This window comes from Monodelphis domestica, chromosome 1 (genome assembly GCF_027887165.1).
Source record: "Monodelphis domestica isolate mMonDom1 chromosome 1, mMonDom1.pri, whole genome shotgun sequence".
NCBI classification, from domain to species: domain Eukaryota; kingdom Metazoa; phylum Chordata; class Mammalia; order Didelphimorphia; family Didelphidae; genus Monodelphis; species Monodelphis domestica.
In genome coordinates this window covers 547543163-547567795 of record NC_077227.1, presented here as the reverse complement: position 1 = coordinate 547567795, position 24633 = coordinate 547543163, and the positions used below count along the sequence as shown (strand labels likewise).

The window sequence follows — 24633 nt, the reverse complement described above, 5'->3', positions numbered from 1 at the left end:
TTATTTATTTATTTATTTATTTATTTATTTATTTATTTATTTATTTATTTATTTATTTATTTATTTAAACATTATTTTATTTGGTCATTTTCATACATTATTCACTGGAAACAAAGATCGTTTTCTTTTCCTCCCCCCCCCCCCCCCCCGCCTTTCCCAATTGAGGAATTCTTATGTGAGATAGGCATGAATTCTTCAATAAAGGAATAATATTGTAGATGAGGGTTGCTTGTTCATCTTCATCCACTGGAGCAAGCAAAAAGCCAACAAAGATTTTTGGTTCCAGAAATGCTTGGAGGGCTTATATTCTCAAGTGCAGTGGAAAGAACAATGAATTTGTAATCAGAGGATCTGCATTTCAATATATCTTTTATCATTTACTTTTGTAAGCTTGGGAAAATTACTTCACATCTCTGGAATTTAGTTTCCTTACAACATAAGATGAAGATGTTTGACTAGGAAGATGTTTGACCTCCAAGTCCTCATCTAGTTATATATCAACAATCTTATGCTTCTTTGAATATTTAAAACTTGGGTTTCTATGAGATTATATATGACCATGCATTCTGTCACCTGGGGAAGTTGATTCAAAGAAGCCCTGTTTCACCAGATGTGTCAGTGAGTTGAGTGCGGGTGATTCAAGTTCCATTAGTTAGACTTGTGATTATGGAGGGTTATGTTTCTGTTTTTTTATTCAAAGATATTTTATTTTTCCAATTAAAAAGTAATAACGATCTTTAATATACATTTTCCAAAATTATTAGATCCAAATTGTGGATTTTCCATTTTCTCCCCTGTCTTGTATATGGTAAGCAATTTGATCTGGATTATACATGCATTATCATGCAAAACTTCATTGGTCATTGATTGCTATACAAAAATACTCATATAAAACTAATCCCTCAAAATAAAAACAAATAAATGAATGTGGAAAATAGTATGCTTTGATCTGCATTCTGAATTGTACTGGATCATCATATTGCTGAGAATAACTGAATCTTTCACAGTTGATCATTGTATAATATACAATGTTCTCCTGGTTCTGTTTATTTCACTTTTCTTCAGTGCATGTAGATCTTTCTAGCTTTTTCTGAAATCATCCTGTTCATTGTTTATTATAGCATAATAGTGTTCCATCACTAATTAATACCATATTTTATTTCTTAGTTTATGGACATCCCCTCAATTTCCAGTTCTTTGCCACCACAAAAAGAGTTGCTATAAATATTTTTGTACAAATACATTCTTTATCCATTTTAATGATCTCTTAAGGTATAGAGACCCAATAATGGTATTACAGTATCAAAGGATATTGCAGTTTGATACCTCTTTGGGCATAGTTTGAAGTTGTCCTCCAGAATGGTTGGATAAGTTCACAACTCTACCAACAATGCATTAATGTCCCAATTTTGACATATCTCCTCTAACATTTATTGTTTTCCTTTACTGTCATATTGGCTAATCTGATAGGTCTGAAGTAGTATCCCAGCATTATTGAAATTTGCATTTCTCTAATCAAGAGTGATTTAGAACATTTCAGAATATTATTCATGGTTTTGATTTCTTCATCTGAAAACTGCTTGTTCATATCCTTTGACCATTTGTCAATTGTTTTGTATTTTTGTTTTGTATTTGTTTTCTTGTTTTGTATTCTTGTTAATTTGAATTAATTCCTTATAAATTTGAGCAATTGGGCTTTTAAAATGGAAATTTGTTATAAAATTGTTTTCAAAACTTGTTGTTTCCCTTCTAATCTTGGCTACTCTGTTTTTATTTGTAAAAATATTTTTAATTTCAATTTAATATAATAAAAATTATTCATTTGAAGGTTATATTTCTTCAAGGTTATGGTACTGATCTTTAATACCAACATTCGATACTAGAATATCTTGAATATCATCCATGCCAGTAATACTTGAGTTCTACAACTAACATCTTATAGGAGAAGGAGGTCTGGAGATGAAGTATTCTGGGAAAGAATAACTTCAACAGCTATGAAGAGTTTAGAGCTGGAATGAACTTTACAGATTATGTGATATAACCTCCTCATTTTATAGATAAGGAAACCTAGAGACCAAGAGAAACAACAACTTAAGAAGAAGAACCATGAAATCCACTCAGGCTATACGACTTCAAATTCCATGCAAGAGCAGAGTTCTGAGGGCATGAGCACATCACAGGTAAGTTTTGTGAGGAAGAGGGTTCAGTAAAAAGTTTAAGGCATAAATCATTATCCAGAGAGATAAGAATTAGGTAGGCTTCCACCTTTTGGGACCTTGGACACTGATATGTGAGTATAGGGCACATAGAGAGGTTGCGGATAAGGAAAGATCTTTCTTGGATATCATAATTTTTACTTTCTTTTGAATTTAGGGGAAATCTTTTTTGAACCTTCTGGTATAATCTATTTTATATCATATAGTCTGGAAGTTTGGGAGAAGACTCAAAGACAGAGAGCCTGGCCAGAACTGTTATATAATAAGTCTAAATAGCAAAGTTAATTTGAAATGCAAATGATATTGGTAACCCTGTAAACATATTGCCACCTCCCTATGAATTTTTCTACAGACCACCAACCCCTAAGAAGGGAGCTAGGGGAGTGGGCAGGTGGGTTCCATTGTATTTTCCCCTTCAATCAATTGACAAGTATCTATTAAGCAAGCACCTGCTAGGCACTGGGGACACAGATGCAAAAGTCAGGCAATCCTTGTTGTTGTGGAGTTTATGTTCTATTGAGGGATTCACTATATCCCTTGCCAGATGTCTCATATGTTATGGAAATACTTGTTACTTTCTAATTGGCTGGGGGGTGGGGATAGGAATCAATATTTTGGTATTAGGCAAGCCTAGATGATTAGGGGACTTCCTTGAATAGCCTGAGATACCTTGTCCAATTATAGCTCCTGTCTGAGTATCTGCCTTTCTAACCCAAGAGATGGTTTGAGAGGCTAATAAGGTAATAAGTGAAAATAGTAGGTAAAATAAAAATCGCTCAGGTGGGGAAGCTAGTTAGCTCAATGGATAGAGAATAAGGCCTGGAGGTGAGAGCTCATGGGTTCAAATCTGGCCTCTTTATGACTCTGGGTAATTTATGTAGTCCCAGTTGCCCAGCACTTTCTGATTTTCTGTCTTGGAACTGATACTTAGTATTCCAAGACAGAAATAAGTTTTTTTAAAGACCAGGAATAAAGTTGATGAGTTCTTGGGAGAGTATGAAAGTCAAATTAGAGAATTTCAGAATTATGAAAACCTCACTCCTCTTACCAGTGGGTTGATAGGAAAACTGACTTGAAGAACTTAATTCACCAGACAGGAGAAAGGGAGAGTCATCTCAACTTTGGGACAGATGGACTCTGAACATCTTAGGAAAGTACTCCAATATATTTTAGAGGTTGCAAGTCATGGAAATTGGTTCCTCTGTCAATGTTAGTGAAAGGCCACAGACATATAAAATCATAGAAAAGCTGAAAGTAACCTTAGAGATCATGTAATTCCCATTTCTTCCTTTTATAAAAGAAATCAGAGAAAATGGTTTTCCCTAAGTTGCTTGAGAGGAAGGATTGTTTTGTTTTATGAACCTCTAGCACCTATTATGGTGCCTAGAACATAGTATGTGCTTACTAAATGCTTATTGCTTGACTAATTGATTACATGGCAGTAAGTAGGTGAGCCATAATGAAAACCTCAAATCTTCCAACATCCAAATCTACTATCCATTTGACTCTACTGTGCTGCCTCCTTAGAAAGGGATGAGGCTTGATTATGGAAAGAAAATAGACTATGTAAACTCCTGGAAAGCAGAGGCTATCTTGTTTTTGTTTTTTTCTATTGTCAGTTCCAAGCACATAGTAGGCCCTTAATAAATATTGTTTGGTTGAATGAAGGGGAAAAACCACTTCTTTTTTTAACTGGTTAATTTTGATTATTAATTTTTCCAAAATGATTAAAACATTTCTTGAATGACAGAAGTTTGAACTGGAATTTCTTGGCGACAATTCACTTTAAGCTCTATTTAGAGCATTCCTTCTTTTCTCCAGTAGTACTCAAGGAAATTCACATGATATCCTAAAAATGCTTTAGTATGACCCTTTAACTCTTGCACATCTTCAATATCACTTAATGAATAATACTATTCATTAAATAATACTTCAGCATAATTAAAAATTCTTGTTTTTGAAACAAAATTTTAAATGTAATAATTAGATTTTGTTTTTCATTTAAAATGAAAATCTCTTTGTTCCTACCACCACACCACCACCACCACCATGAAATAATTGTTATCTTTACAACTATTGACACTTTCATTTATAACCCAAGCCCATTGGATGGGATTCTCTTCTCATTAATTGAGATTAGTGTGCCCTGAACCCTTGTGAAGGGAATGGTGGGATTGGCAAGAATGGGAGAGAGGAGAGCTCTCCTCATCCTCTTAAGACTCTTTGGGCTCTTCTAACTTCCATTTTTTAAGATGGGGACAGCTAGGTAGCTTAGTGAATAGAAATCTGGGGCTAGAGATAAGAGATCCTGGGTAAAAACATGTCCTCAGACACTTCCCAGCTGTATGACCCTGGGCAAGTCACAACCCCAATTGCCTAGCCGTTATTGCTTTTCTGCCTTGGAACAAATACTTAATATTGATTCTAAGATGGAAGGGTATGGGTTTTAAGAAAAAGAGAGGGATGGACAGTGCTGAACTCTAGCTTGCTCAAGAAAGAAAAAGACTGGAAAGAAGCTAGCATATGAGGATCTGGCAGTCCTTATTATGTCTCTACTTCCAGCTTGCTACACTAGACACTGGGAATTTCCATTAAGGTGAGACCTAGCAGTCTCCCTTTTGAATGAGCTGAATTACTTTGCTCTTAACAGGGGAATTTATTCAATCTGTATAGTCTGGTATGTATTCTCCTATGTTTATATTCTCTAATTTCTGTTGTACTATCAATTTAGATAAATGGTTTCCTTGCTATTGTGTATTGTTCCATTGTGGAATGAAGGTAAGCCATGGATATAAAACTTTGAGTCCTCTTTTTCATGATAAGGAATAGCAATTAGGAGTTTAGCTTGAACTGAAAAACTATCTCTTAGACCAATGATGGCAAACCTTTTAGAGATTAGCAACTCTCATGGTGCATGTGAGCCCCCCTTTGCCTTACCTCAGACAGGAGAAAGAGGAAGTACTCCCATTGGGCTGCTGGACAGAAGCATGGCTGATGTAAGGTATGCCTGGAGAGGGGGAAGGGAGTAGCCCCCTTCTAGCATGCTCTGGCACATGTGCCATAGATTCACCAATATGGCTTTAGAAGAATAATACTTGAGAGGGGGCAGCTGGGTAGCTCAGTGGATTGAGAGGCAGGCCTAGAGATGGGAGGTCCTAGGTTCAAATCTGGCCTCAGACACTTCCCAGCTGTGTGACCTTGGGCAAGTCACTTGACCCCCATTGCCTGGTCCTTACCACTCTTCTGCCTTGGAGCCAATACACAGTATTGACTCCAAGATGGAAGGTAAGGATTTAAAAAAAAGAATAATACTTGAGGGAGCAGATTAATTCTATTCTGGTACCCTCTCTGAGGAGAGTGGAGCAACCTCTCACTCTGTTCTCCTGCTTCCCTTCAGGGCAGGATCCAAAGTCTCCTTGGAGAAAGGTCTGGGGAGAAAATACTAGAGATATATCTATTCTTGGCCCGCTTCAAGCCAAATCGAGACAAACCCATTATATGTCATAATAATTTTTTTTTGGATCCATGAAGTATATCATAAAATACCAGTATTACTTCAGCTGTATGTGTCATTGAGAATTCTGTAAGATCAAATGATATCATGTATGTAAAATACTTTGAATTAATTCCAGAAATTAAAACAGTTATTGAGTGACTGCTCAGAGAATAGGTGTATTTACTGAAAGAGGCTGAATGATGAACTTAGGGTGAGGAAACCTGCATTCAGTTTTTGGCTCTTATGCTAGCTGAAGGACACTGGGCAAGTAACTTTCCACCTATGAGCCTCATTTGTTTTATTAGCCTACTATTTACTTCTCTACTAGTTGTGGGTCCCCAAAGATGTTACTTAACCTCTCAGTGGCCTCAGACAGCTATCTAAGGCAAGTTGCAGAGCAGGTGCTGATTTTTATTGATTGGGGGAGCTCTATTGGGAGCTCTCAAATTGCCGAAATCACAACTTTATCAAAAAACAAAAAACAAAAAAATTAATCCTAATAGGGTATATTACTATTGGAGGACAGGGACAGTTTTTCCTTCATCTTTGTATCTATTGTTCCTTGCTCTTAGTTGGATTAAATTTCATTTTATTAGATTCAGTACCCCATTGTTTCTGTTTGTTGATTCTTTTTTTTTATCTTATGTCATATGTTAGATGTCTTTACTTATCTTGTGCTGTTATAAATTTGTCAAGAATTTGTCATCTTCACTCCATGCTTTCTCCTTTTGGACCATCATTACCTTCTTCCTCTACCATCTCAGATTCTGTCCTTGGAACCACCCTGGGCTCTGATTGACCAGCTTTTACTTTATCTTGCCTGGATCCAAATCTAGGCATGTCTGTTCCCTTGTCACCCTTCCTTCCTTCCTTCCTTCCTTCCTTCCTTCCTTCCTTCCTTCCTTCCTTCCTTCCTTCCTTCCTTCCTTCCTTCCTTCCTTCCTTCCTTCCTTCCTTCCTTCCTTCCTTCCTTCCTTCCTTCCTTCCTTCCTTCCTTCCTTCCTTCCTTCCTTCCTTCCTTCCTCCCTTCCTCCCTTCCTCCCTTCCTCCCTTCCTCCCTTCCTCCCTTCCTCCCTCCCTTCCTCCTCCTCCTCCTTGCTATCTATATTATATCAATTCTAAGACAGAAGATTAGCAAGGGCTAGGCAATAGGGCCCAAGGTCACATGGATAGGAAGTGTTTGAGGTCAGATTTGAACCCAGGTGTTCATGTCTTCAGGCCTGCCGCACTATCCACTGTGCTACCTAGCCCCTACCCCCATCATATTTTCATCAAGGATACCCTTGATTCTTTGAGAGGAAGATTGGACAGAGCATGGACTTTGGAATCAGAGTATCTGGGTTAAAATCCTGCCACTGTGATTTGCCACCTCATGTAACATTGAACAAGTCACTTGCCCTCTCTAGGCATTAATTTTCTCATCTCTAAAATGAAGAATTGTACTAGATGCCTCTAAGGTTCCTTTTAATTCTAAATCTATGATCCTGTGATATATATTGAAGACATTTTAAAGATTTTCCTAGAGAAGGGAAAAGTTTGCATGTAGCCCAATAGTTGCTAATATCTTCATTATTAATTCTATTTGGGACATTTTCAGTCCTTTTGAAATTTTCCATCTTTAAGATATCTTTTAAAGCAATCACTATTTGACTTTGAGGAGTATCTACCCAAACTTTTTCTCCATGAGTTTATTTGCTCTTGTCTAGCTGATTCTTAGGACTTTATTTTTCTGAATATAATTTCTAATTCTTTATATTGGATACTGAGTCCACTGCCACCAATTATGAGACTAGATAATGATAGAAACAGACAATGACATTTCACTGTTGACCTCTTTATTTCATCTATAAATGTTCTTGGGATAATCTAGCTTTATTTGGTGTCAAACCAAACTTTATTCAGATTAATTTCCCCCTGGAGTCTATGGACTAAAAGTCTATAGTGTCTAAAGTTTTGGGATTACACATACTATGTACAATCGTGGGAAGCTATCTTAAAATCACTGTTTCATTTTGTCTTGATTGAAAGTTTCCTCTGGGAAACTACACAGACTTGGGTAAAAGAGTCCTAGTTCTAATGTAAGCACTAGGGTAACAATTCATAGACTCTAGGAAGGCCTTTATTTCACACCAAGGACAGAATTCAGAAAACACAAAGAATTTAAGTAGCTCATGCACCCTTAAGGTACTCACATTCCCTTTGGTAAGTCTTACTTTCTACCTTGATAGGGACCTATGTTGATTTCAAGCCTTACATTACTCTCATAGAAATTTGGAATCCTCTAAAAGAAAAATGAAATTGGGGCAATGAATGTGAGCTAACCCTTTGCATTTAGGTTAAATCTTATTCTCTTTGAGGATCAGGGCTTGGACACTTACAGAATAAAATGAACTTAATGATTCTATAGAGACTGTCTCCTTCCCAGTATGGTATAAATGGCTTATGGTGATAGTGGATGGCAAAGTTCAGATGTTTATTCCATATTGTATTTCATTTTGGAATTGCTTTTCTAATTCTGGAGTCATATGCACTAGTCTCCTCTCTCCATGAAGCTGGTACTGTCCAAGATCACTCCCTTTTCTCTATAGAAGGTAACATTCCTGGATCTTTTTTCTTCAAGAGTATGGCACTGTCCAGAAACTTCCCCCCTTTTCTATGGGAAAAAGCTTGATTTCTGGATTTATATTTTCCCAATATACCAGAACTGCCCAGGAAATGCCTCCTCTTCTATTTAGAAGGCTGAGCCATGTAACTCCAATTCCTCTTCTGGGTCCACATTTTAACTGATAACTTATTGAACGAAATGTATTCCTTTTGAAAAGATCATATTCCTGAAAGTATTTACAAATGCAATGCACCCCTGTATGACCTTCTCTAAGGTAGCTGTTTGTGATTCCTAGAAGGGAGGCTGTGTTTGAACATTCATGCCTGTTCTTTTTTAATTAAAATTTGTTTTCACATAAATTTTATCGCCATATATCTCTCCCCTACTGAAAAAACAGAAAAATGAAACCTTGTTAATAAATAGGTATAGTCAAGCAAAAGAAATTCTCTCATTAGCTGTCTCTATCTCTATCTATATGTATTTCTCTCTCACTCATATATGAGTCATTCTATATTATTAGTCCATTACCTCTCTGCCTGACAATATTCTTACAGGATTGTGTTATACTTATGAATGCATATTTATTTTAATATTTTTTGCCTTCCATCCTTTGTACCTATTTAAAAAATTCCAACTTGGGGATTAGGTTCCTTGTGAATCCACTCTTTAGACAGTTTCTCCTGTTTTACCTTTTGAAAAGAAAATCAAATGTTTCCTGGAAGAGGCAGTTTTGTGGTTCTTTTGGCCTCCTGTGGTGACTCCAAGAAATCCTAGTCATCAGAGTCGATGTTTTCCTTTGACAGTTTCCTACTTTTTAGCCAACAGCTTATTTAATTAGGTTGTTTGAGCTTCTTGTCATACTTGTTCTTTCTTCTTTCTTGGTCTTAATGTTGAATTTATTTTAACTAGTCAGTGATGTGATAACTGATTCTAGAATGAGTCACATCTGCAACCTGTCTTTTGAGATATGGACAAGTTCATTTTTTTGCATGTCAATATTTGGTGCTTGCCATGCATGTGTCCCTCTGATTACTTTCTTGAAAAAAAACCTTTTTTTGATATATAGATATGAGATTTATGAACTACTTGCTTTTTAATTTCCAAGTTTCAAATGATTTTCTTCTGTATTCATCTTCATACTGAAGTGGTCAATTATCAAGGTATCAAGTTGACTTGGTTTGGAGGATCTTGCCATATTCTCCATAGACTTTCTCTGCATTATCTTTTTCAGCAGGTAATTGGCACATAAAGTGCGATTATCTTATAGATGATCTTTTGAACATATATTCAACAAGAATGCTGTGGATGAGATGATCATGGCTCATTAAATGATGTTTCTTGCTTCTTTAGGCATGTGAAGGAAGCCAAGTTTATCATTATCTTTATTTACTTTGCATAATGAGAACCTGTGATCCTTTTTTCTGTCTGGTAGCAGATTTTAAGAGTATCAATATTGATATCATTTGCTTTGTAAGGAGTTCTCATTTAGAGTATCAAGAACTAAATTTATATTTATAGTACATCAGATTGTGGACTTCACAATCAATCAATCAATCAAGTACCTACTATGTGTTAGACCTAGTGTTGAGCCATTGAATATAGCAAGACAAAAGTTTCTGCCCTCAAGGCACTTACATTGTAATAGAAGAAGATGAAATGCATATACATATATATTATACAAATACACACACATATACACAAACATATATATGATACAAACAAAATGAATACAAGATCATTTTGGGAGGGAGGACAATAGCAGCTTGGGGATAAGAATCAAGACAGATTTCATGTAGGAGTCGATGCTTGATCTAAGTCTTGGTACCAGGGATTCTAAGAAGCAGAAGTGAGGAAGGATTATATTCCCAGTGTGGAGGGGATAGTAAGTTCAAAAGAATGGAAATGGGAAATGGAGAGTCATGTAAAAGTTCATAATATCCTTTGCTGCCTTTTGCACCAATTGGTTACCAGAACTTAAAAGTGGAAAGTGTCTACATAGGATTAAAGACCATTTACAATTTTTATCTGTGTCATGTTGCCATGACCCCAAAATTCATCATCTAAGGTGATCAACCTCTCTATTCTTAGCTATATTTGTCCTTGGAAAGCAGGCATATCAAGAGAAAGGAGAAGAAGAAAGGAAGGGAGGGAGGAAGGGACAAAAAGGGAGGGAGAAAAGAAAGATGAGCATGAGTTTGAGAGACAGAGAATGTAGGTAGAGAGGAAAAGACTGGACTGGAGAAACAAAGTTGAGAGAAGAATTTGACAAAGAAGGGAAAAGGAAAGGAAGGTAAAATGGAGGGAGGGAGGAAAATCAGGAGAGGAAGATGTGAATGAGAGTAAGAGACTGGGGAGAGAATGAGAGACAGATGGGGGAGAGATTTCTGAGGCACATCATACACTCATAGTAAGTTAACACTGGCATAAAATATCTGATGCAACGGTAGTATAACTGCGATCTTCATCTGTGTCTGAACAGATTTACTCCCCATAGACTATGCACTGCACACAAAGATGAATTAGGCTGTCATGGTTTCCCCTTCTTAATGAGAATCATTGTCCTTTCAATTACATTTTATAGGCAAAGAGGTAAATATTTGGTGTCTTTAGACTTTGTTTTTGAAGTAAAGAATAGTAAAATGTGCATGACCACAGACAAATTTTGGCAAGATTCATATTCACTATACATAGCCAAACTGCTGTCTCTCCTCTCAACACCCTCCCCCAAACCAACAAAAACAACCACCTACCTACATCCCATTTCCTGTTTGTAAAGAAAAAGAGGCTCCTTTAAAATCTTGCTTTCTCAATGTGTGAAAATTCCCCAAATGTTACAGTAAAAAAATATGAGCATAGATACATTTGTTTGGACTTGATTTTATGAGGATGAAGGGCTGTTTTCACACTTTACTTTTGTAAGGAAAAAAACTAGGTGGTTTTTTTTATGATATATATACATAAAGCTACAAAGTGGGGGGATTGTTAGATGTTTTAAGTGACATGGACAGTTTGAGAAATATCCAAATATATATGTACACATATACAAACAATGCTTGGTTTTCCAAAAAATGCTTTGTTGGTGCTCTAATAAAATAAAGAAAAATAAGAAAAATGAGTAGACAGGTTTGAATAATTTGTAATAAATTTCATTTACTGTAAGAGTTGAATAAGATAAGAAAAATATGGTACTGTATTGGCTCAGAGTGGTTAGCTATGTAATATTGAATGAAATGGAAAAATGAACTCTCACTAAACTTGTATTATTTCTGGTTACTGATGAAAGGAATTTAGAGATTTCTACTAATGAAGTATGAGAAGTCCATGTCTGTTTGAACTTGTTGTATCATGAATTTCTTATCCTTTTATATTTGTGTCTATCTTAACATTAAGGTGAAAATATACTATAAATATGTAGATGTGATTTTTTATTTTTTTACAGTATGCATTCCACTTGAAAAAAGTACCCACAACCTACTCCTTCATTCTAAGTATCAGTTCCAAGGTAGATGAGTGGTAAAGGCTAAGGCCATCCTTTTGATTTTAAAATATTCTATTTCTATGATTGAATATTCTGAAATTCATCATATGACCAAAATCTAGTATTCTCCCTCTATTGCATTCCAATTAGTCCTCATTTAAAATTCCATCTCCTCCTTAATTTTCTAGGCCATTGCTCTTGCTCTAGTTTCATTTTTTAACCTTACCATTCCTGATCAGTTTGATATTAAATTGTCATCTACCTTGCCTACCTGTCCTATTGCTCATGCCTTCCCAAACCTCAAACCCCCAGATTCTTCCAATCATCTACTTTGATCCTTCTGGTGAGTTACATGTAGAAACAATTTTTGACAATTGTTTTCTGACATTTTAGGATTCAGATTTTCTCTGTTCTTCTTCCCATTCTCCAAAGGCTATAGTCTGTTATAGCTTACAGCAGTGTTTTTATGCAATACATATCTCCGATTTCTTCCAACTCCTTTTGCATTTGCTCATGAATCTTGTACCTCAAAACCAGACCAGTGAGAATGACTATTTAGACTGATTGGAACATGAAACTTATTTAATGTTGTCTTGTTTACAATGTATGCTTTAACCAGGACCTAAAAAAAGAAGTTGATCGTCCTTTATATGAAGAAATGCTTAAAAAAACCCACAGCTCAGTGTTTTATTCAAATTTAAACAAGAAGCCAAGTATCATGGAACATTTCACTCTAAGTGGTGGAGGTAAGGGGGAATCTTTTATTTGTTTTAGGTACCTAAAAATGCTACTTTTTTTTGGGTATTTTCTATTAGATACATTTTTTAAAAAGTTGATAAGATTTCTAGTAGTTGATTTCTAGCATTATATTAAGTAAAAGTTCCAATATCCTGAATTAGACTATTAGAGGTAACAGATCACAAGAGAAACCCTGAAGGATGTAGGTAAGGATTCTAATAGGAGTGATGAGGCCAGCAACAACCCAAAGGAGACTCTAAAAGTAACATATAAAATCACATAAATTTGGGGGCAGCTGGTTGGCTCAGTGGATTGAGAGACAGCTCCAGAGCTGAGTCCTGGGTTCAAATCTAGCCTCAGACACTTCCTAACTGTGGGACTTTGGGCAAGTCATTTGACCCCCCATTGCCTAGCCCTTATTGCTCTTCTGCCTTAGAATCAATATTGATTCTAAGATGGAAGGTAAGGCTTTTTTTTTTTAAGCAAATGAATTTGAAATACCATACAAAACTTACAATATTTTGATAGCAGTTTTAGCTATTTTAAAAATATGTGCTTTCAGCTTTAAATTCTATATTACCACCCATATGAAATTCAGTGGTTTTTCCCATAATGAAAAACTTTGGTTCCCTTGGACAATGGCATGCCCATCAACTTTTATATTTAAATCACTTGTTGCATTACTGTTAATTCTTTTAGTTTGCTATTGGCTATTAATCAAGAACAAAAAGAGATATTTGTTAGAGGTGTACATGCCTGAAAAGGAAATAAATATTTTCATTACAATTAATAAAAAGAACATGGATTCACATAGCTTTTTAAGGTTCGCAAAGCACTTTGCATTTGTCATTTCATTTAATCCTCACAACAACCATGGGAGATAGGTGCTGTTATAATTCCTAATTTATAGTTGAAGAAAATGGGAATTACAACTGCACCTGCCTCCCATGATTTTTGTGAATTAATTGCAGAATTAAGACTCTGGTCTTCTTCTCTTAAAGTTCACCATTCTCTCTATTGTGCCCAGCAACCATAAAATTGAAAAATTAGTATCTGTTTATATTGACATGTACATATATGTAGGATGTTATCTTTGTGCAATTTTAAGCTTTAAAGCTATACATAATGCCCTGTGAGTGTCCGAGCACAGGTGAGCATGTATGCTTACGTGTACACACACCTCTGATTGATAGAAAAATCAGTTGACCAAAACAAATTTCATTCAATTAGCTTGGGTTTTTAAAAAGTAGATCTATATTATTATTAAATTTATCTGCATTTTAAATTAAGAATAGAAAATATAATGACTGACTTTTTTGGTAAGGTATCATCAATGTCCTTGCTCATAGCCTTATTGCTAGGAAACCCCAGAGGCAGGATTTGAACTCAGTATGTTATGATTTCCAGTATAAAACTATCCTTTATGCCAGAAGTATCAAAAATACAGCCTCCAACACTCAGAATGTGGCCTGAACCAGATTAAAATATAATTGAGAAATAGTTAATAACATAAATAAAAACATACTAGAACACAGATAATGTTAATATGTGATTTTCTTAGTCAATATGCACCCCCTTATGTAGGGTTTTGTGGCCTCTTTCTGTTTTACTTTGATATTTCCTTCTAATTGTAAAGAATTCATTAACTACAAAGACAAAGATTATTTTAATTCCATACTATGACTAATTAAGAGAGATTCAGAATGATGGAATTGGAAAGTTAAGGTACTGCCTCTGGGATCAGGATATTTAGATTTAAATCCTTGCTCTGCTGCTGTGCAGTCTTGGGCAAAAATCACCCCTCTCTGGTCTTTAGGTTTTTTTACTTTTAAAGAGAGGGTATTGGGCTAGGTGATCTCAAAGCTCCCTTCCATCACTAAATCCTATGATTTTGATGTATAAAGGGGAAGTGGGAATTAGAAAAGCATCAACAAGAAAAAAAAAAGCTTTTATAAGCACTGGCTCTATATATACACACTAGGAGGCAGCTAGGTGAAGACATGCCTGGAACTTTCATCCTGAAGTCAGGAAGACCTTAGTTTAAATAATACTTCAGATGTTTATTAGCTCTGTGACCCTGGGCAAGTCACTGATCTTCTCTCAGTCTTAGGTTCCTCATCTGTAAAAACCTTCCCGGGATTATTGTGAGAATAAAATGAGATACTTGTAAATCCCTTTGCAAGCCTCGAAGTGCTTGAGTAAATACTGGCTATTATTATTACACTAGGCACTGCTTGCAATACAAAGACAATAAAAGCCATTTCTTTCCATAAAGAGCTTACATTCTACTAGAAAGAAATAATATATACATAGACAAGGAAAGAAAAATACATTAAAATTAGAAAACATTTTTTGAGAGGATATTACTTTGAGGGGAATCAGGAAAGGTCTTTTTATATAGAAAGTGACCTTATTAAAAAATAATTAATTAGTTTTTACTTAGAAAAATTCTTAGTTAATTAATTTAGAATATTTTCCCATGGTTACATGATTCATAGTCTTCCCCTCCCCTCCTCCCACCCCCTCCCCGTAGCCAACAAGCAACTGGTATTGCTCTCAGATATGCTTAATAACTGATTAACTATTGGTTATGATTCATCAGTTTTTTATCCTTTAACCTGGTCATGAGTAGGGAAATGGCTTTATTAGTCCAACCATAAAGATTTATACCTCTTATATATATATATATATACATAATGTTATATATTATATATACACATACATAATAGGTCATATCCTTCAAATGAGAACTCTTTTCTTTGAATGAAAAATTTATAGGTAGATGCTGCTTGATGTGCATATTTGACAACAAAGTTTCATTTTGACTTTCTCCTGGCGATACCTGAGCCTTTTGGCGACAGCTAAATGCCTACTAAATAGAATCAGGATCAGGCAAGATGGGAAGCTGTCCAGGGGATACATGCAGCAGAAAGGAACACAGTGAGGAATTTTTTTCCAAATTCCTCAATATTGCGCTTATTTTTTGACATCAGACAATCCCCTTCTCTCACACGTTGGAGTTATTGTTTATTTCTTTTCTTGTTTATTTATTGTGAATTCAGCAAACACTCAGAAAAGGACATTGCCACATAAAAATAGAATAGAAAATGAAAATTCTATGTAAAACCACGAATCCCTATAAATGTATAGTTTGCTTTAAAAATACATAAAATAAATTCAGCATGTTACTTTCAAAGATGATGTGTGTATGTGTTTCCCTTTGCTTATATTCTGTTTCCTTCTATATGTTTTAAAAATTACTTCACTGGGAGGAAGCTAGATGGCTCAGTGGATTGATAGCCAGGTCTAGAGATAGGAAGTCCTGGGTTCAAATCTGGCCTCAGATACTTCTCAGCTGTGTGACTCTGGGTAAGTCACTTAACCCCCATTTCCTAGCCCTTACCACTGTTCTGCCTTGGAACCAATACTTAGTATTGATTCTAAGAAGGAAGGTAAGGGTTTAAAAAAAAGTTACTTCACTGACCCATTTTTCTTTTTAGCCCCCTTTCCCCCAGCATTACTGATAGCTCCACTTTCTTTCCCTCAAGCCTTCCTCCCCTAATAAAAGGGGTAATAATCTTTATAACATATATAGCCAAGCAAAACGAATTTGCTCATTTGCCATGTCCCAAAGTATATGTCTCAGTCTTTACCCTGGGTCCATTACCCTTCTGTCAGAAGAATGGTGACATGCTTCATCATTAGTCCTGTGGGGTCCTGTATGGTCACTGGAGTCCATTTTTAAGTAGCCTTTCATAGGATTGCAGATTTTTAGCTGGAAGGGATCTCACAGGTCATGTATTCATTGTAGTTCCATTCAGCTGGAAATGGAAGTCCAGAGAGGTTAAGTAATTTATCCAAGGTCACACAGGTAATAAGTGGCAAAGCTGGAATTCAAACCAGTCTTCTAAGTCTAAACCCATCACTCATTCCATTCTACCAAGTGTTTTTTTTTTTAAAGACTTATAGCTTCACTTGGTTAGGAATATTCCAGAGCTCTACTTTTCTTACTTTGCCTGGGATGTGCCATTATGATGGTTCTGTCAGTAGCAGAGACAAGGGCTTCATGAGGCAGCCTAGGACCAGGGTCTGGGGCTCAGTGCTCCACAATTACATGGTGTTGATAACCTCTTTAAGCAAAATATCCCCTTCTTAAACTTCTTTATGTTTCTGTATAAATATTCTTGGAACTAATAAAATTGTATTTCTTTGGAAATAATCTATAATTGACATTTTGACCTAGTCTGATGGTCTTACCCTTCAATTATTTTGAATGAATGAGATTATACTATAATTTAGATTATCTGCTTCATAGAAGAAGGCAGACACATTTTGTATTCTGAGTCATGACTAATTAGCAGCAGATGTAGGGGTAGAAAGGATTTCAGAGGCCAACTTGCCTAGCCTCTTCATTTTACAGATGAAGAAACCGAGGTCCAGGGAGGTTAAGTGACTTGCCTCAAATCACACAGGTAATAATTATCAGGGGTGGGATATGAACCCCAGATGAAGTGCTTTTTCTATTGTACCACAAATTTAAAGAAATAAAATGGTAAATATTTTTTTAATGAAATTTTAAAGTTGAACACAATGCCTTCCTCCCAACAATCCTACAAGGTAGATAATGCAAGTATGATTTACATTTAGCAAATGAAGAAACAATATTAGAAAGATTAAATGTTTTGCCAAGGATGCCAGGCATTCTGACTCTGGGGACAGCATGCTTTACACTATATATCAGGCTGCCTCTCTAAGGCAAATGTAAATTTAGCTCAGTGACTTAATGCAGTTTCCTAAATCTGTTTTCTTACTCTCCAGACGGCGATGTGTATCAAGCACGCACCTCTAGAAAAGAAATTCAAGGAGCACAGTATGTGAAAGAGGATAAGAATTTGCAAGTAGACTTGCCAGTTGATGAGGTAACAAACTCGGAAATAGATGGGTGAGGGGTTGGATGGGAAAAACAGTACTGTTTTTTTCCTTCTAACATTCATTTAAAAAATTATCAGATCCAAAATTTCTCTCTCTAATTCCCCCTCCCTCCACCATTGATAAGGCAAAAAATATGATACCCATTGAAGTAATGAGTATAAACTGAGGTGGATGGATGTTATCTACCCTACGGAACTGGTATCAGTACCACAGTTCCTTTTAGTGAAGTAAGGCAGATTGAGCCTTACCACACTAGGGTCAGAGTGCAAACCAGTCTTTTAAACTTCTTGGTATAACAGTAACTGATTTATTAATTAACAAAGGGTAAGGAGGGAGGATTTAGAAACAAGGATGCCCTAATTTCCAAGTTCTAATACTAACCTCTTCCCTCTACATCTATCACGAGATGGAGTCTTCAAGATCTTGAAGCTCCCTATCACTCCCTGCTTCTGGCCAAGTATCCCCAAACCCTCTCTATGCTACCTGACACTAAAATCCTCCCTTGTTTGTTTATCTGGTTGTTAACAGTTTCTCCAAGTTGAATAAGGATGAACTCAAATTGGGCTGGACTGGGCCTGAGGTGAACACCTCAGCCCACACACCAAGGGACTTTGGATAGTACTTCTGGGTCAGGGTTGATAGAATAGAGAGATCTTCTTTAAGTGGGTTTCTTCTGTGGAAAAAGTACCTTCAAAGGAAATTCAAAGGTTTCCCTTCTCTTACAAATGGGCTTGGATAGAAAAGCTCAGCAGTGAGCATCCCCCTTTCTCTCTGGCTTCAAGACAGGAAGAGAGTGAAGGGATTATTGCACCTTCAAAACTTTTCCTCCTCTTTCCTCTGCATTTCAGAATCCTTTCTTCAGACAACTTTAAACTTCTCTTAAATTCACTCTTATTTCTATAATCCTATTTCTATATCATTATACATGGGAAATCATACAAAACACATTTCCATATTAGCTATGTTATCTCCCCCCTCCAAAAAAATATAGAACAAAATTCAAGAAAAAACTGGAAAAAAATGCCTCAACCTGAACTCAGGATCCATTAGTTCTCTCTCTCTCTGGAGATGGATAACATTTTTCATAATGAATCCTTTGGATTTACCATGAATGACTGTATATTGAGATATATGGATCATATTGATATGTATATTATGTATTGATCAGGGTAGCTAAGTCTTTCACAATCAATTATAATTATGATATTGCTGTTATTATGATACTGCTGTTATTGTGATATTGCTATTATTAATACTCTCCAGAAATTCTTAATTTTAAGTTAATTTATTAATTGATTTCTCAAGACAATCTAAACTGGATCAGTTGACTACCTCCACAATCTGAATAGATATCCAACAGGTCAAGTGGGGCAAAAGAGCAAGAATTTCTCTAGTGGGAGCAGCAAGGTGGCTCAGTAGGTAGAAAGCCAGGTCTGGTGATGAAAGGTCCTGTGTTCAAATATGACCCAAGACACTTCCTGGCTATGTGACTTTGGGCAGCTCACTTAACCCCAATTGCCTCATGCTTATTGCTCTTCTGGAACTAATATTTAGTATTGATTCTAAGATGGAAAGTAAGAGTTAAAAAAATTCCCTTGGTGCATGTCTTATATTCCCTTTGTGATCTCATAATTTCAGTCTCTCCTCTGGATCTCCCTCCACATCTCTGATTGGTAAATTTAATAAGGAGGTGGATTTAGAGACCCTAAATCCTCCCTCATTACTTTGTCATAGGAAGAGATGAATCTTTTTCCTTAGAAGAATGCCAACACGAATGCCCTTTCTTCTTCACCAGATGATTGAGTCACCATAGTCCAACATGGCGACTAGAGCTTGCTGACTTTTCTTCCCTTAGAGAGTTCTTGTTTAAAGATAAATAAGGAGCACCTCTCCATCCTGCCTTTGATAAAAGCCAGCCCAGTGATATGGCTTGATGCCTGGGAGTAAATTATTTTAGCGTGGAAGCTGGCTGATCTTCAAAACCCAAAGTTTAAGGAAGATTTACTATAAAAATGATTATAATTCAATATCATTTTTCCATAGTTAACTTTATCTTGGATCAGTTCATATACAAGTCTTTCCAGGTTTTCCTTTTTTATTCCAAATTTTACAAAACCAAATGAAACAAGCATTTCCATATACAAAGAAAAAGAAGATAGTACAGAAATGAAATCACAAGTCTCCTGTATATTTTGTTTATTTATCTTTATATATACATAATAAATCCTGTCTACTAGTATCCCAGCCCCTTTCAACTCTCCCCACATCATTGAAGATATCTTCAATATGATTTCTGTTCAGTTTCTGGAGAGTAACATTCACAGTTTATTCTTCCAGTATTAATTCTGTGGCTGTGTATAATGATCTCCTAGTTCTACTAGTTCACTCTTTTTTTATCTCTGTAGTTCTTTCCACATTTTTAAAAAAATCAACCTATTCATCATTTCTTATGGTACAGTAGTATTCCACCACATACTACATTTTGTTCAGCCATTCCCCAATTGATGGGAATCCCCTCAATTTTGAGTTCTTTGCCACTTACCAGGGTTTTAAAAAAATGTTCTCTTCTTAATTTCTTACAGAAGACTAATATTGCATTACAATTATATAACTCAACTTGTTCAACAACTGTACACAGCCACCATTGAAAGATAAACCTCTCTGCTCACTTTTTCTAGTACTGGCTCCACCTTCACTTATTCCCCTTGGCTCAAAATTCTTTGCCCCCACAGTTCTGCTTCCAGGTTCTCTTCTTTCCTCCTTCACTTAGTAGTTTCTCTTCCTTTCAGATTTTCTTCCATTGAGTTTCATATCTACCATCCAATTAAAATTCTGGTAACTATTATCTGCAGGCAATCTACCCTTCCACCTGACCCTCCAGTTCACTTCTTTTCCTTACTCAATGAAATTTGGTGTGTGGCTCACAATATTTTTCTTTTTCCTAACTCCTGCCCTCATTCTGGGAGTCTTCAACATATATATTGACTCTCACTCATATTCTCTAACCATTCAGTATCTCAGTTTACTAATTTCCTGTGAGCTACTCCTCATTTTGCCTCAGCCACACACCGTTATCCACAAATGTATTCCCTCCACATTAAAGCATTCCCCAAGCCCCTTATTTAACTATAACCTATTTATTTTTTACATCTCCCCCTGCCTTCCCTTACAAAACTCAACTCTTCATCCATACCTTGACCCTTCAATTCTCTCCTTGGACATTTCTTCTGCTAACTAGCTACTGTCTCCTCTTTTCTCCATTTTGACCCCTTCATGAACCAATTCAGCTCTATACTATTCTCCTCTCTTGAATTCCTAGTCTCCATTATCATATAATCCAACCAAGCCTTACTTGGATCAGTCCTCTCATTTGAGGTGGTTAGCCACAAAATGCCCTGTTTGGCAGTCAAAGCCTTTTATAACCTAGCCCTTATCTACCTTTCCATTCTTCTTACCTCTTACTCCTTGCCATGTACTCTTTTCTCCAGTGACAGTAGCCTTCTTGTTGTTTCACAAAAAATACACTATCTCTCTGGGCTCAGGCATTTTCTTTGACTGCCTCCCATGTCTGGAATGTTTTCCTTCTTCAACTCTGCCTACTGACTTCCCTGACTGTCTTTAAAATTTCAACTAAAATCTCATGTTTTATAGGAAACATTTACCAACCTCTCTTAATGCTAGTATCTTCCTTCTATTATTTTTGATTTATTCTGTTTTATATACTTTTTAATATATAAAACTTGTTTTATATACATTTGTTTTCATGTTATCTCCTCTATTAGATAGTAAGCTTCTTGAAGTCAGGGATTATTATCATTTGTCTCTTTTTTTCCTTTGTACCTAACAGAGTACCTGGCACATAGTATGTACTTATTAAATACTGATTGATTGAAGAGTATGATTGTTGAAGGGAAAAAGGAGGGAAAAGGTAGGGAAAAAAGGAAGATAGCTGGGTTCCCCCTACCCACCCCCCCTCTCCCAGCCCCCGTAGGGAAATTGACCAGGCTTTTTTTCTTTACTATAACTAGGCTAGGGAATTAAATTAAATCAAGTCAGACTCTAGGGATAGTTAGATAGGTTTATTTGGGCTAGGAAAAGAATGGTTTTGGAAAGATAGAGAAAGTTTTGTCTCTGGCAGCTATGCTCTCTGGGGAAAAGGTGCTCTGGAGAACTCAGGTTTCTCTCTTCTTTTATACTTCCTCAGACACCTCCCACAAAGGAAGTATGATGTGTCTCAGGAAGTTGAAGTAGAGAGCCCTGGGACATGGAGTCTTCCAGGGTTCAGAGCCATTCCAAAATGCACATTCCCACCCCACTGTGGTCCTTTGGGAGACCAGTCTCCTTAATGGATCAAAACAAACATAAGTAAGTTTATAACCACAATAAAAATAAAGGATATATATATATATATATAAACATATATATATATGTTTATATATATATATATCAATACAAGAGGGAAATGGCAACACATTTTTTACAACAAAAGAAAATGAAGTATTTGGTGCTTTTTTTACAAAGAAATCAGGGGGGCAGTCCTCTTCTTCACAACTTTATGTATATAAAACAAATGAATTTAAACAAAACAAATAAATTTTTGACAAAACAATTGAATTTCTAACCAAACAAGTGAATTTTTACCCCCCCCCCCCAAGTTCAATTTTGTGCATCTGAGTTTTCTCTCAGGATCTCCTGGAGCATTCTCCACAGGTATCTCTGTCTGAATTCTGGGAGGCAGCAAATTTCTTTCCCTAAAATAACTTGAAACTTTTTTTTCATATAAAATAAAAACACACTAAGAGTTGAGGAAGACAGGATAATTAGGAGTGTTGGGTGTGGAAATATATGGAATAGGGTAAAGGAGAATTATTGGTGCTAAAGCCAGAGGGAAAAGGGATGACTAACTTGTTGGACTGAAAAAGGGATTAGAGAGGGGTTAAGGAATAATTAAGGTTTTGGTAAGAAGGAAGTCTGAAGAGGTAGATAATGAGTAAAAATGAAGATTAAGAATAATAAAGCTAAAGAATGAGAGGAAGAAAACAAGCATCTATTATGTACCTACTGTATGTCAGACAATGCTCTAAGTTCTTTATAAATACTATGCATTTGATCTTTATAACAACCTTGTGAAGTAGGCTCTATTATTGTCCCCATTTTATACATAAGAACCTGAGACAGATAAAGTTGCCCAAGTTCACAGATGTCACAAGTATCTGATCAGGCTAGATTTGAACTCAGGTCTTCCTGAGTTCAGGTTCAGCATTCTTAACCACTGTACCACAGTGTGGGAAGGAGTATATAAAAGTAAGTGAGAAGTGGCTTAGTATCATGGAAACATAATGTACCTCTAGACTAGAAATCAGGAGATTCTGATCCTAGCTCTGTTATTGACTGGCTAGCTGTATGGTCTTTGGTTAATCATTTGCCTTCTCTGGGGCTGTTCCCTCGTATACTCCCTCAGGGCAGGTTCTGTTTTTTGCTTTCATTTTATATCTTCAATACTTATTACATAGTGGGTATCTAGTTGCTGGATTGCATGAAGATTTTCGATTAGATCATCTCCAAGGTCCTTTTTAATCTAACATTCTTTGCTCAGCATCTATATTAGTAACCTTTAAAAGCATCCTTGCTAGCTGATAATTTTAAAGAGAAATCTTTAAATTCTAGAAGATATAATTATTTATCAATTTTATTTTCTTTCCTAATACCCACTTGGAGAATACCAACTAATAAAACTGCTGGTGATTATTGAGTGCTTGTCATTAGAAATCAGTTGGGCTTTTTACTGTTTCTTTTCCTATAACAAATTTTCTGTCTTCAGTGACTTCTATTTTTCAGTCTTGTAATATACAGGTATCAATTCCACATTGTGACTTTCCTCATCATGGTTTTGATATATCATGGGTTGGCATAAGAAATTAAATAGGAATTTTTTGGGAGTTTTGTGGAAGCTGAGGACAACATACAAAGGTCAGCAGATGACCCAGAAAAAATTTAGAAACTCAGAAATGCATAAAAAAAGCCAAGACTAAATACTTAACCCAAAATTTACAAGAAACTATAAAAACCCCTTAAAAGAAAAAGGGAAAAAATCAGACATTTTCTCTGATATGAAGGGAGAGTCAAAAAATTTTGCACAGATTTTCCAGATTGCATGGGTGCCATGCCCCCTAACCCCTGAAGTGTTCAAGGGATACCTAGTTTTTAAAAATCAATTATAATGTGAGGTGAGGCTTTTGTGTTCAACAGCTTTTGTGTTCAACAGCAGTGGGATTGGCTGCTTCAGTGCAGCCTGGGTGAGAAAGGGGGACCCAGGCTCTGAACTCCATTTCCCCTGGCAAAAGTTAATCAATTATACTTTAATTCACTATATATATCTTCCACTTACTTTTAATATTCCTAGAAATACTTCTTATGCTTTTAAAAAACTATTATTGAAATCAAACAATATTTTCTATTTTTGATAGAAATGCTAAGTTAATAATAGATTCTTTGCCTTTCAAGACTTCTTTGTTTATGTGTGTGTGTGTGTGTATATTTCAGCCATTCATGACTCACCTGACCATTGCATATTTAGGTGTAACAGTGTTTTGTAAAATGAAAACTTTTTAGGTAATTGACTTTTTAAAATTTAAATTTTTCCAAGTTATTAGTATATTCATTATTTTCTTGACTGTAAAATGATGGTACTTCCCAAGTTAGATTTAAAGATAATCAGTCAAGTCATTTATTAAGTATCTACTAGGTTCCAGGCATATAGATCCAAAAGGAAACTGTCTTGCCTCTCAAGAAGTTTATTAATTATTAATTAATTATAATTAATTATAATTATGACACTACTAATAGTAACAGCTAGTATTTATATGATGCTCTAAGCTTCTCAAAATTCTATACCTGTTGCCTTATTTGATCCTCACAATACTTTGATTCGCTCAAGGTCACACAGCTAGTCAATCAATAACAGCTGGGACCCAAATCTCTTGACTTTCCAGTCTAGAGGCACATTATGTTTTCATGATACTAAACCACTTCTCTCTTACTTTTACATATTCCCTCCCCTTCCCTCCCACCCCCCCAACCGATTGGTGGTTGGAGTGCTGGACGTGGAATCAGGAAAGTGCTATCATTATTCCCACTTTACAGATGAAGAAACTGAGGTTGAAAAGAT

At 35.9% G+C, this 24633-nt stretch overlaps 1 protein-coding gene across 2 annotated transcripts in view; it reads left to right on the top strand.

Moving 5' to 3' along the window:
* DCDC2C (doublecortin domain containing 2C) overlaps window positions 1–24633 on the top strand; it is a 183499-nt gene that overhangs the window by 74195 nt on the left and 84671 nt on the right. For both annotated transcript variants that reach the window (XR_458801.2, XM_007476177.2), the window contains exons 7-9: window positions 2058–2180; window positions 12415–12541; window positions 17352–17452. Coding sequence is in view for 1 of the 2 variants with exons in the window: in XM_007476177.2 (XP_007476239.2) it covers window positions 2058–2180; window positions 12415–12541; window positions 17352–17452 (351 nt within the window). In the remaining variant the exon portion in view is untranslated. The remainder of the gene's footprint in view (window positions 1–2057; window positions 2181–12414; window positions 12542–17351; window positions 17453–24633) is intronic.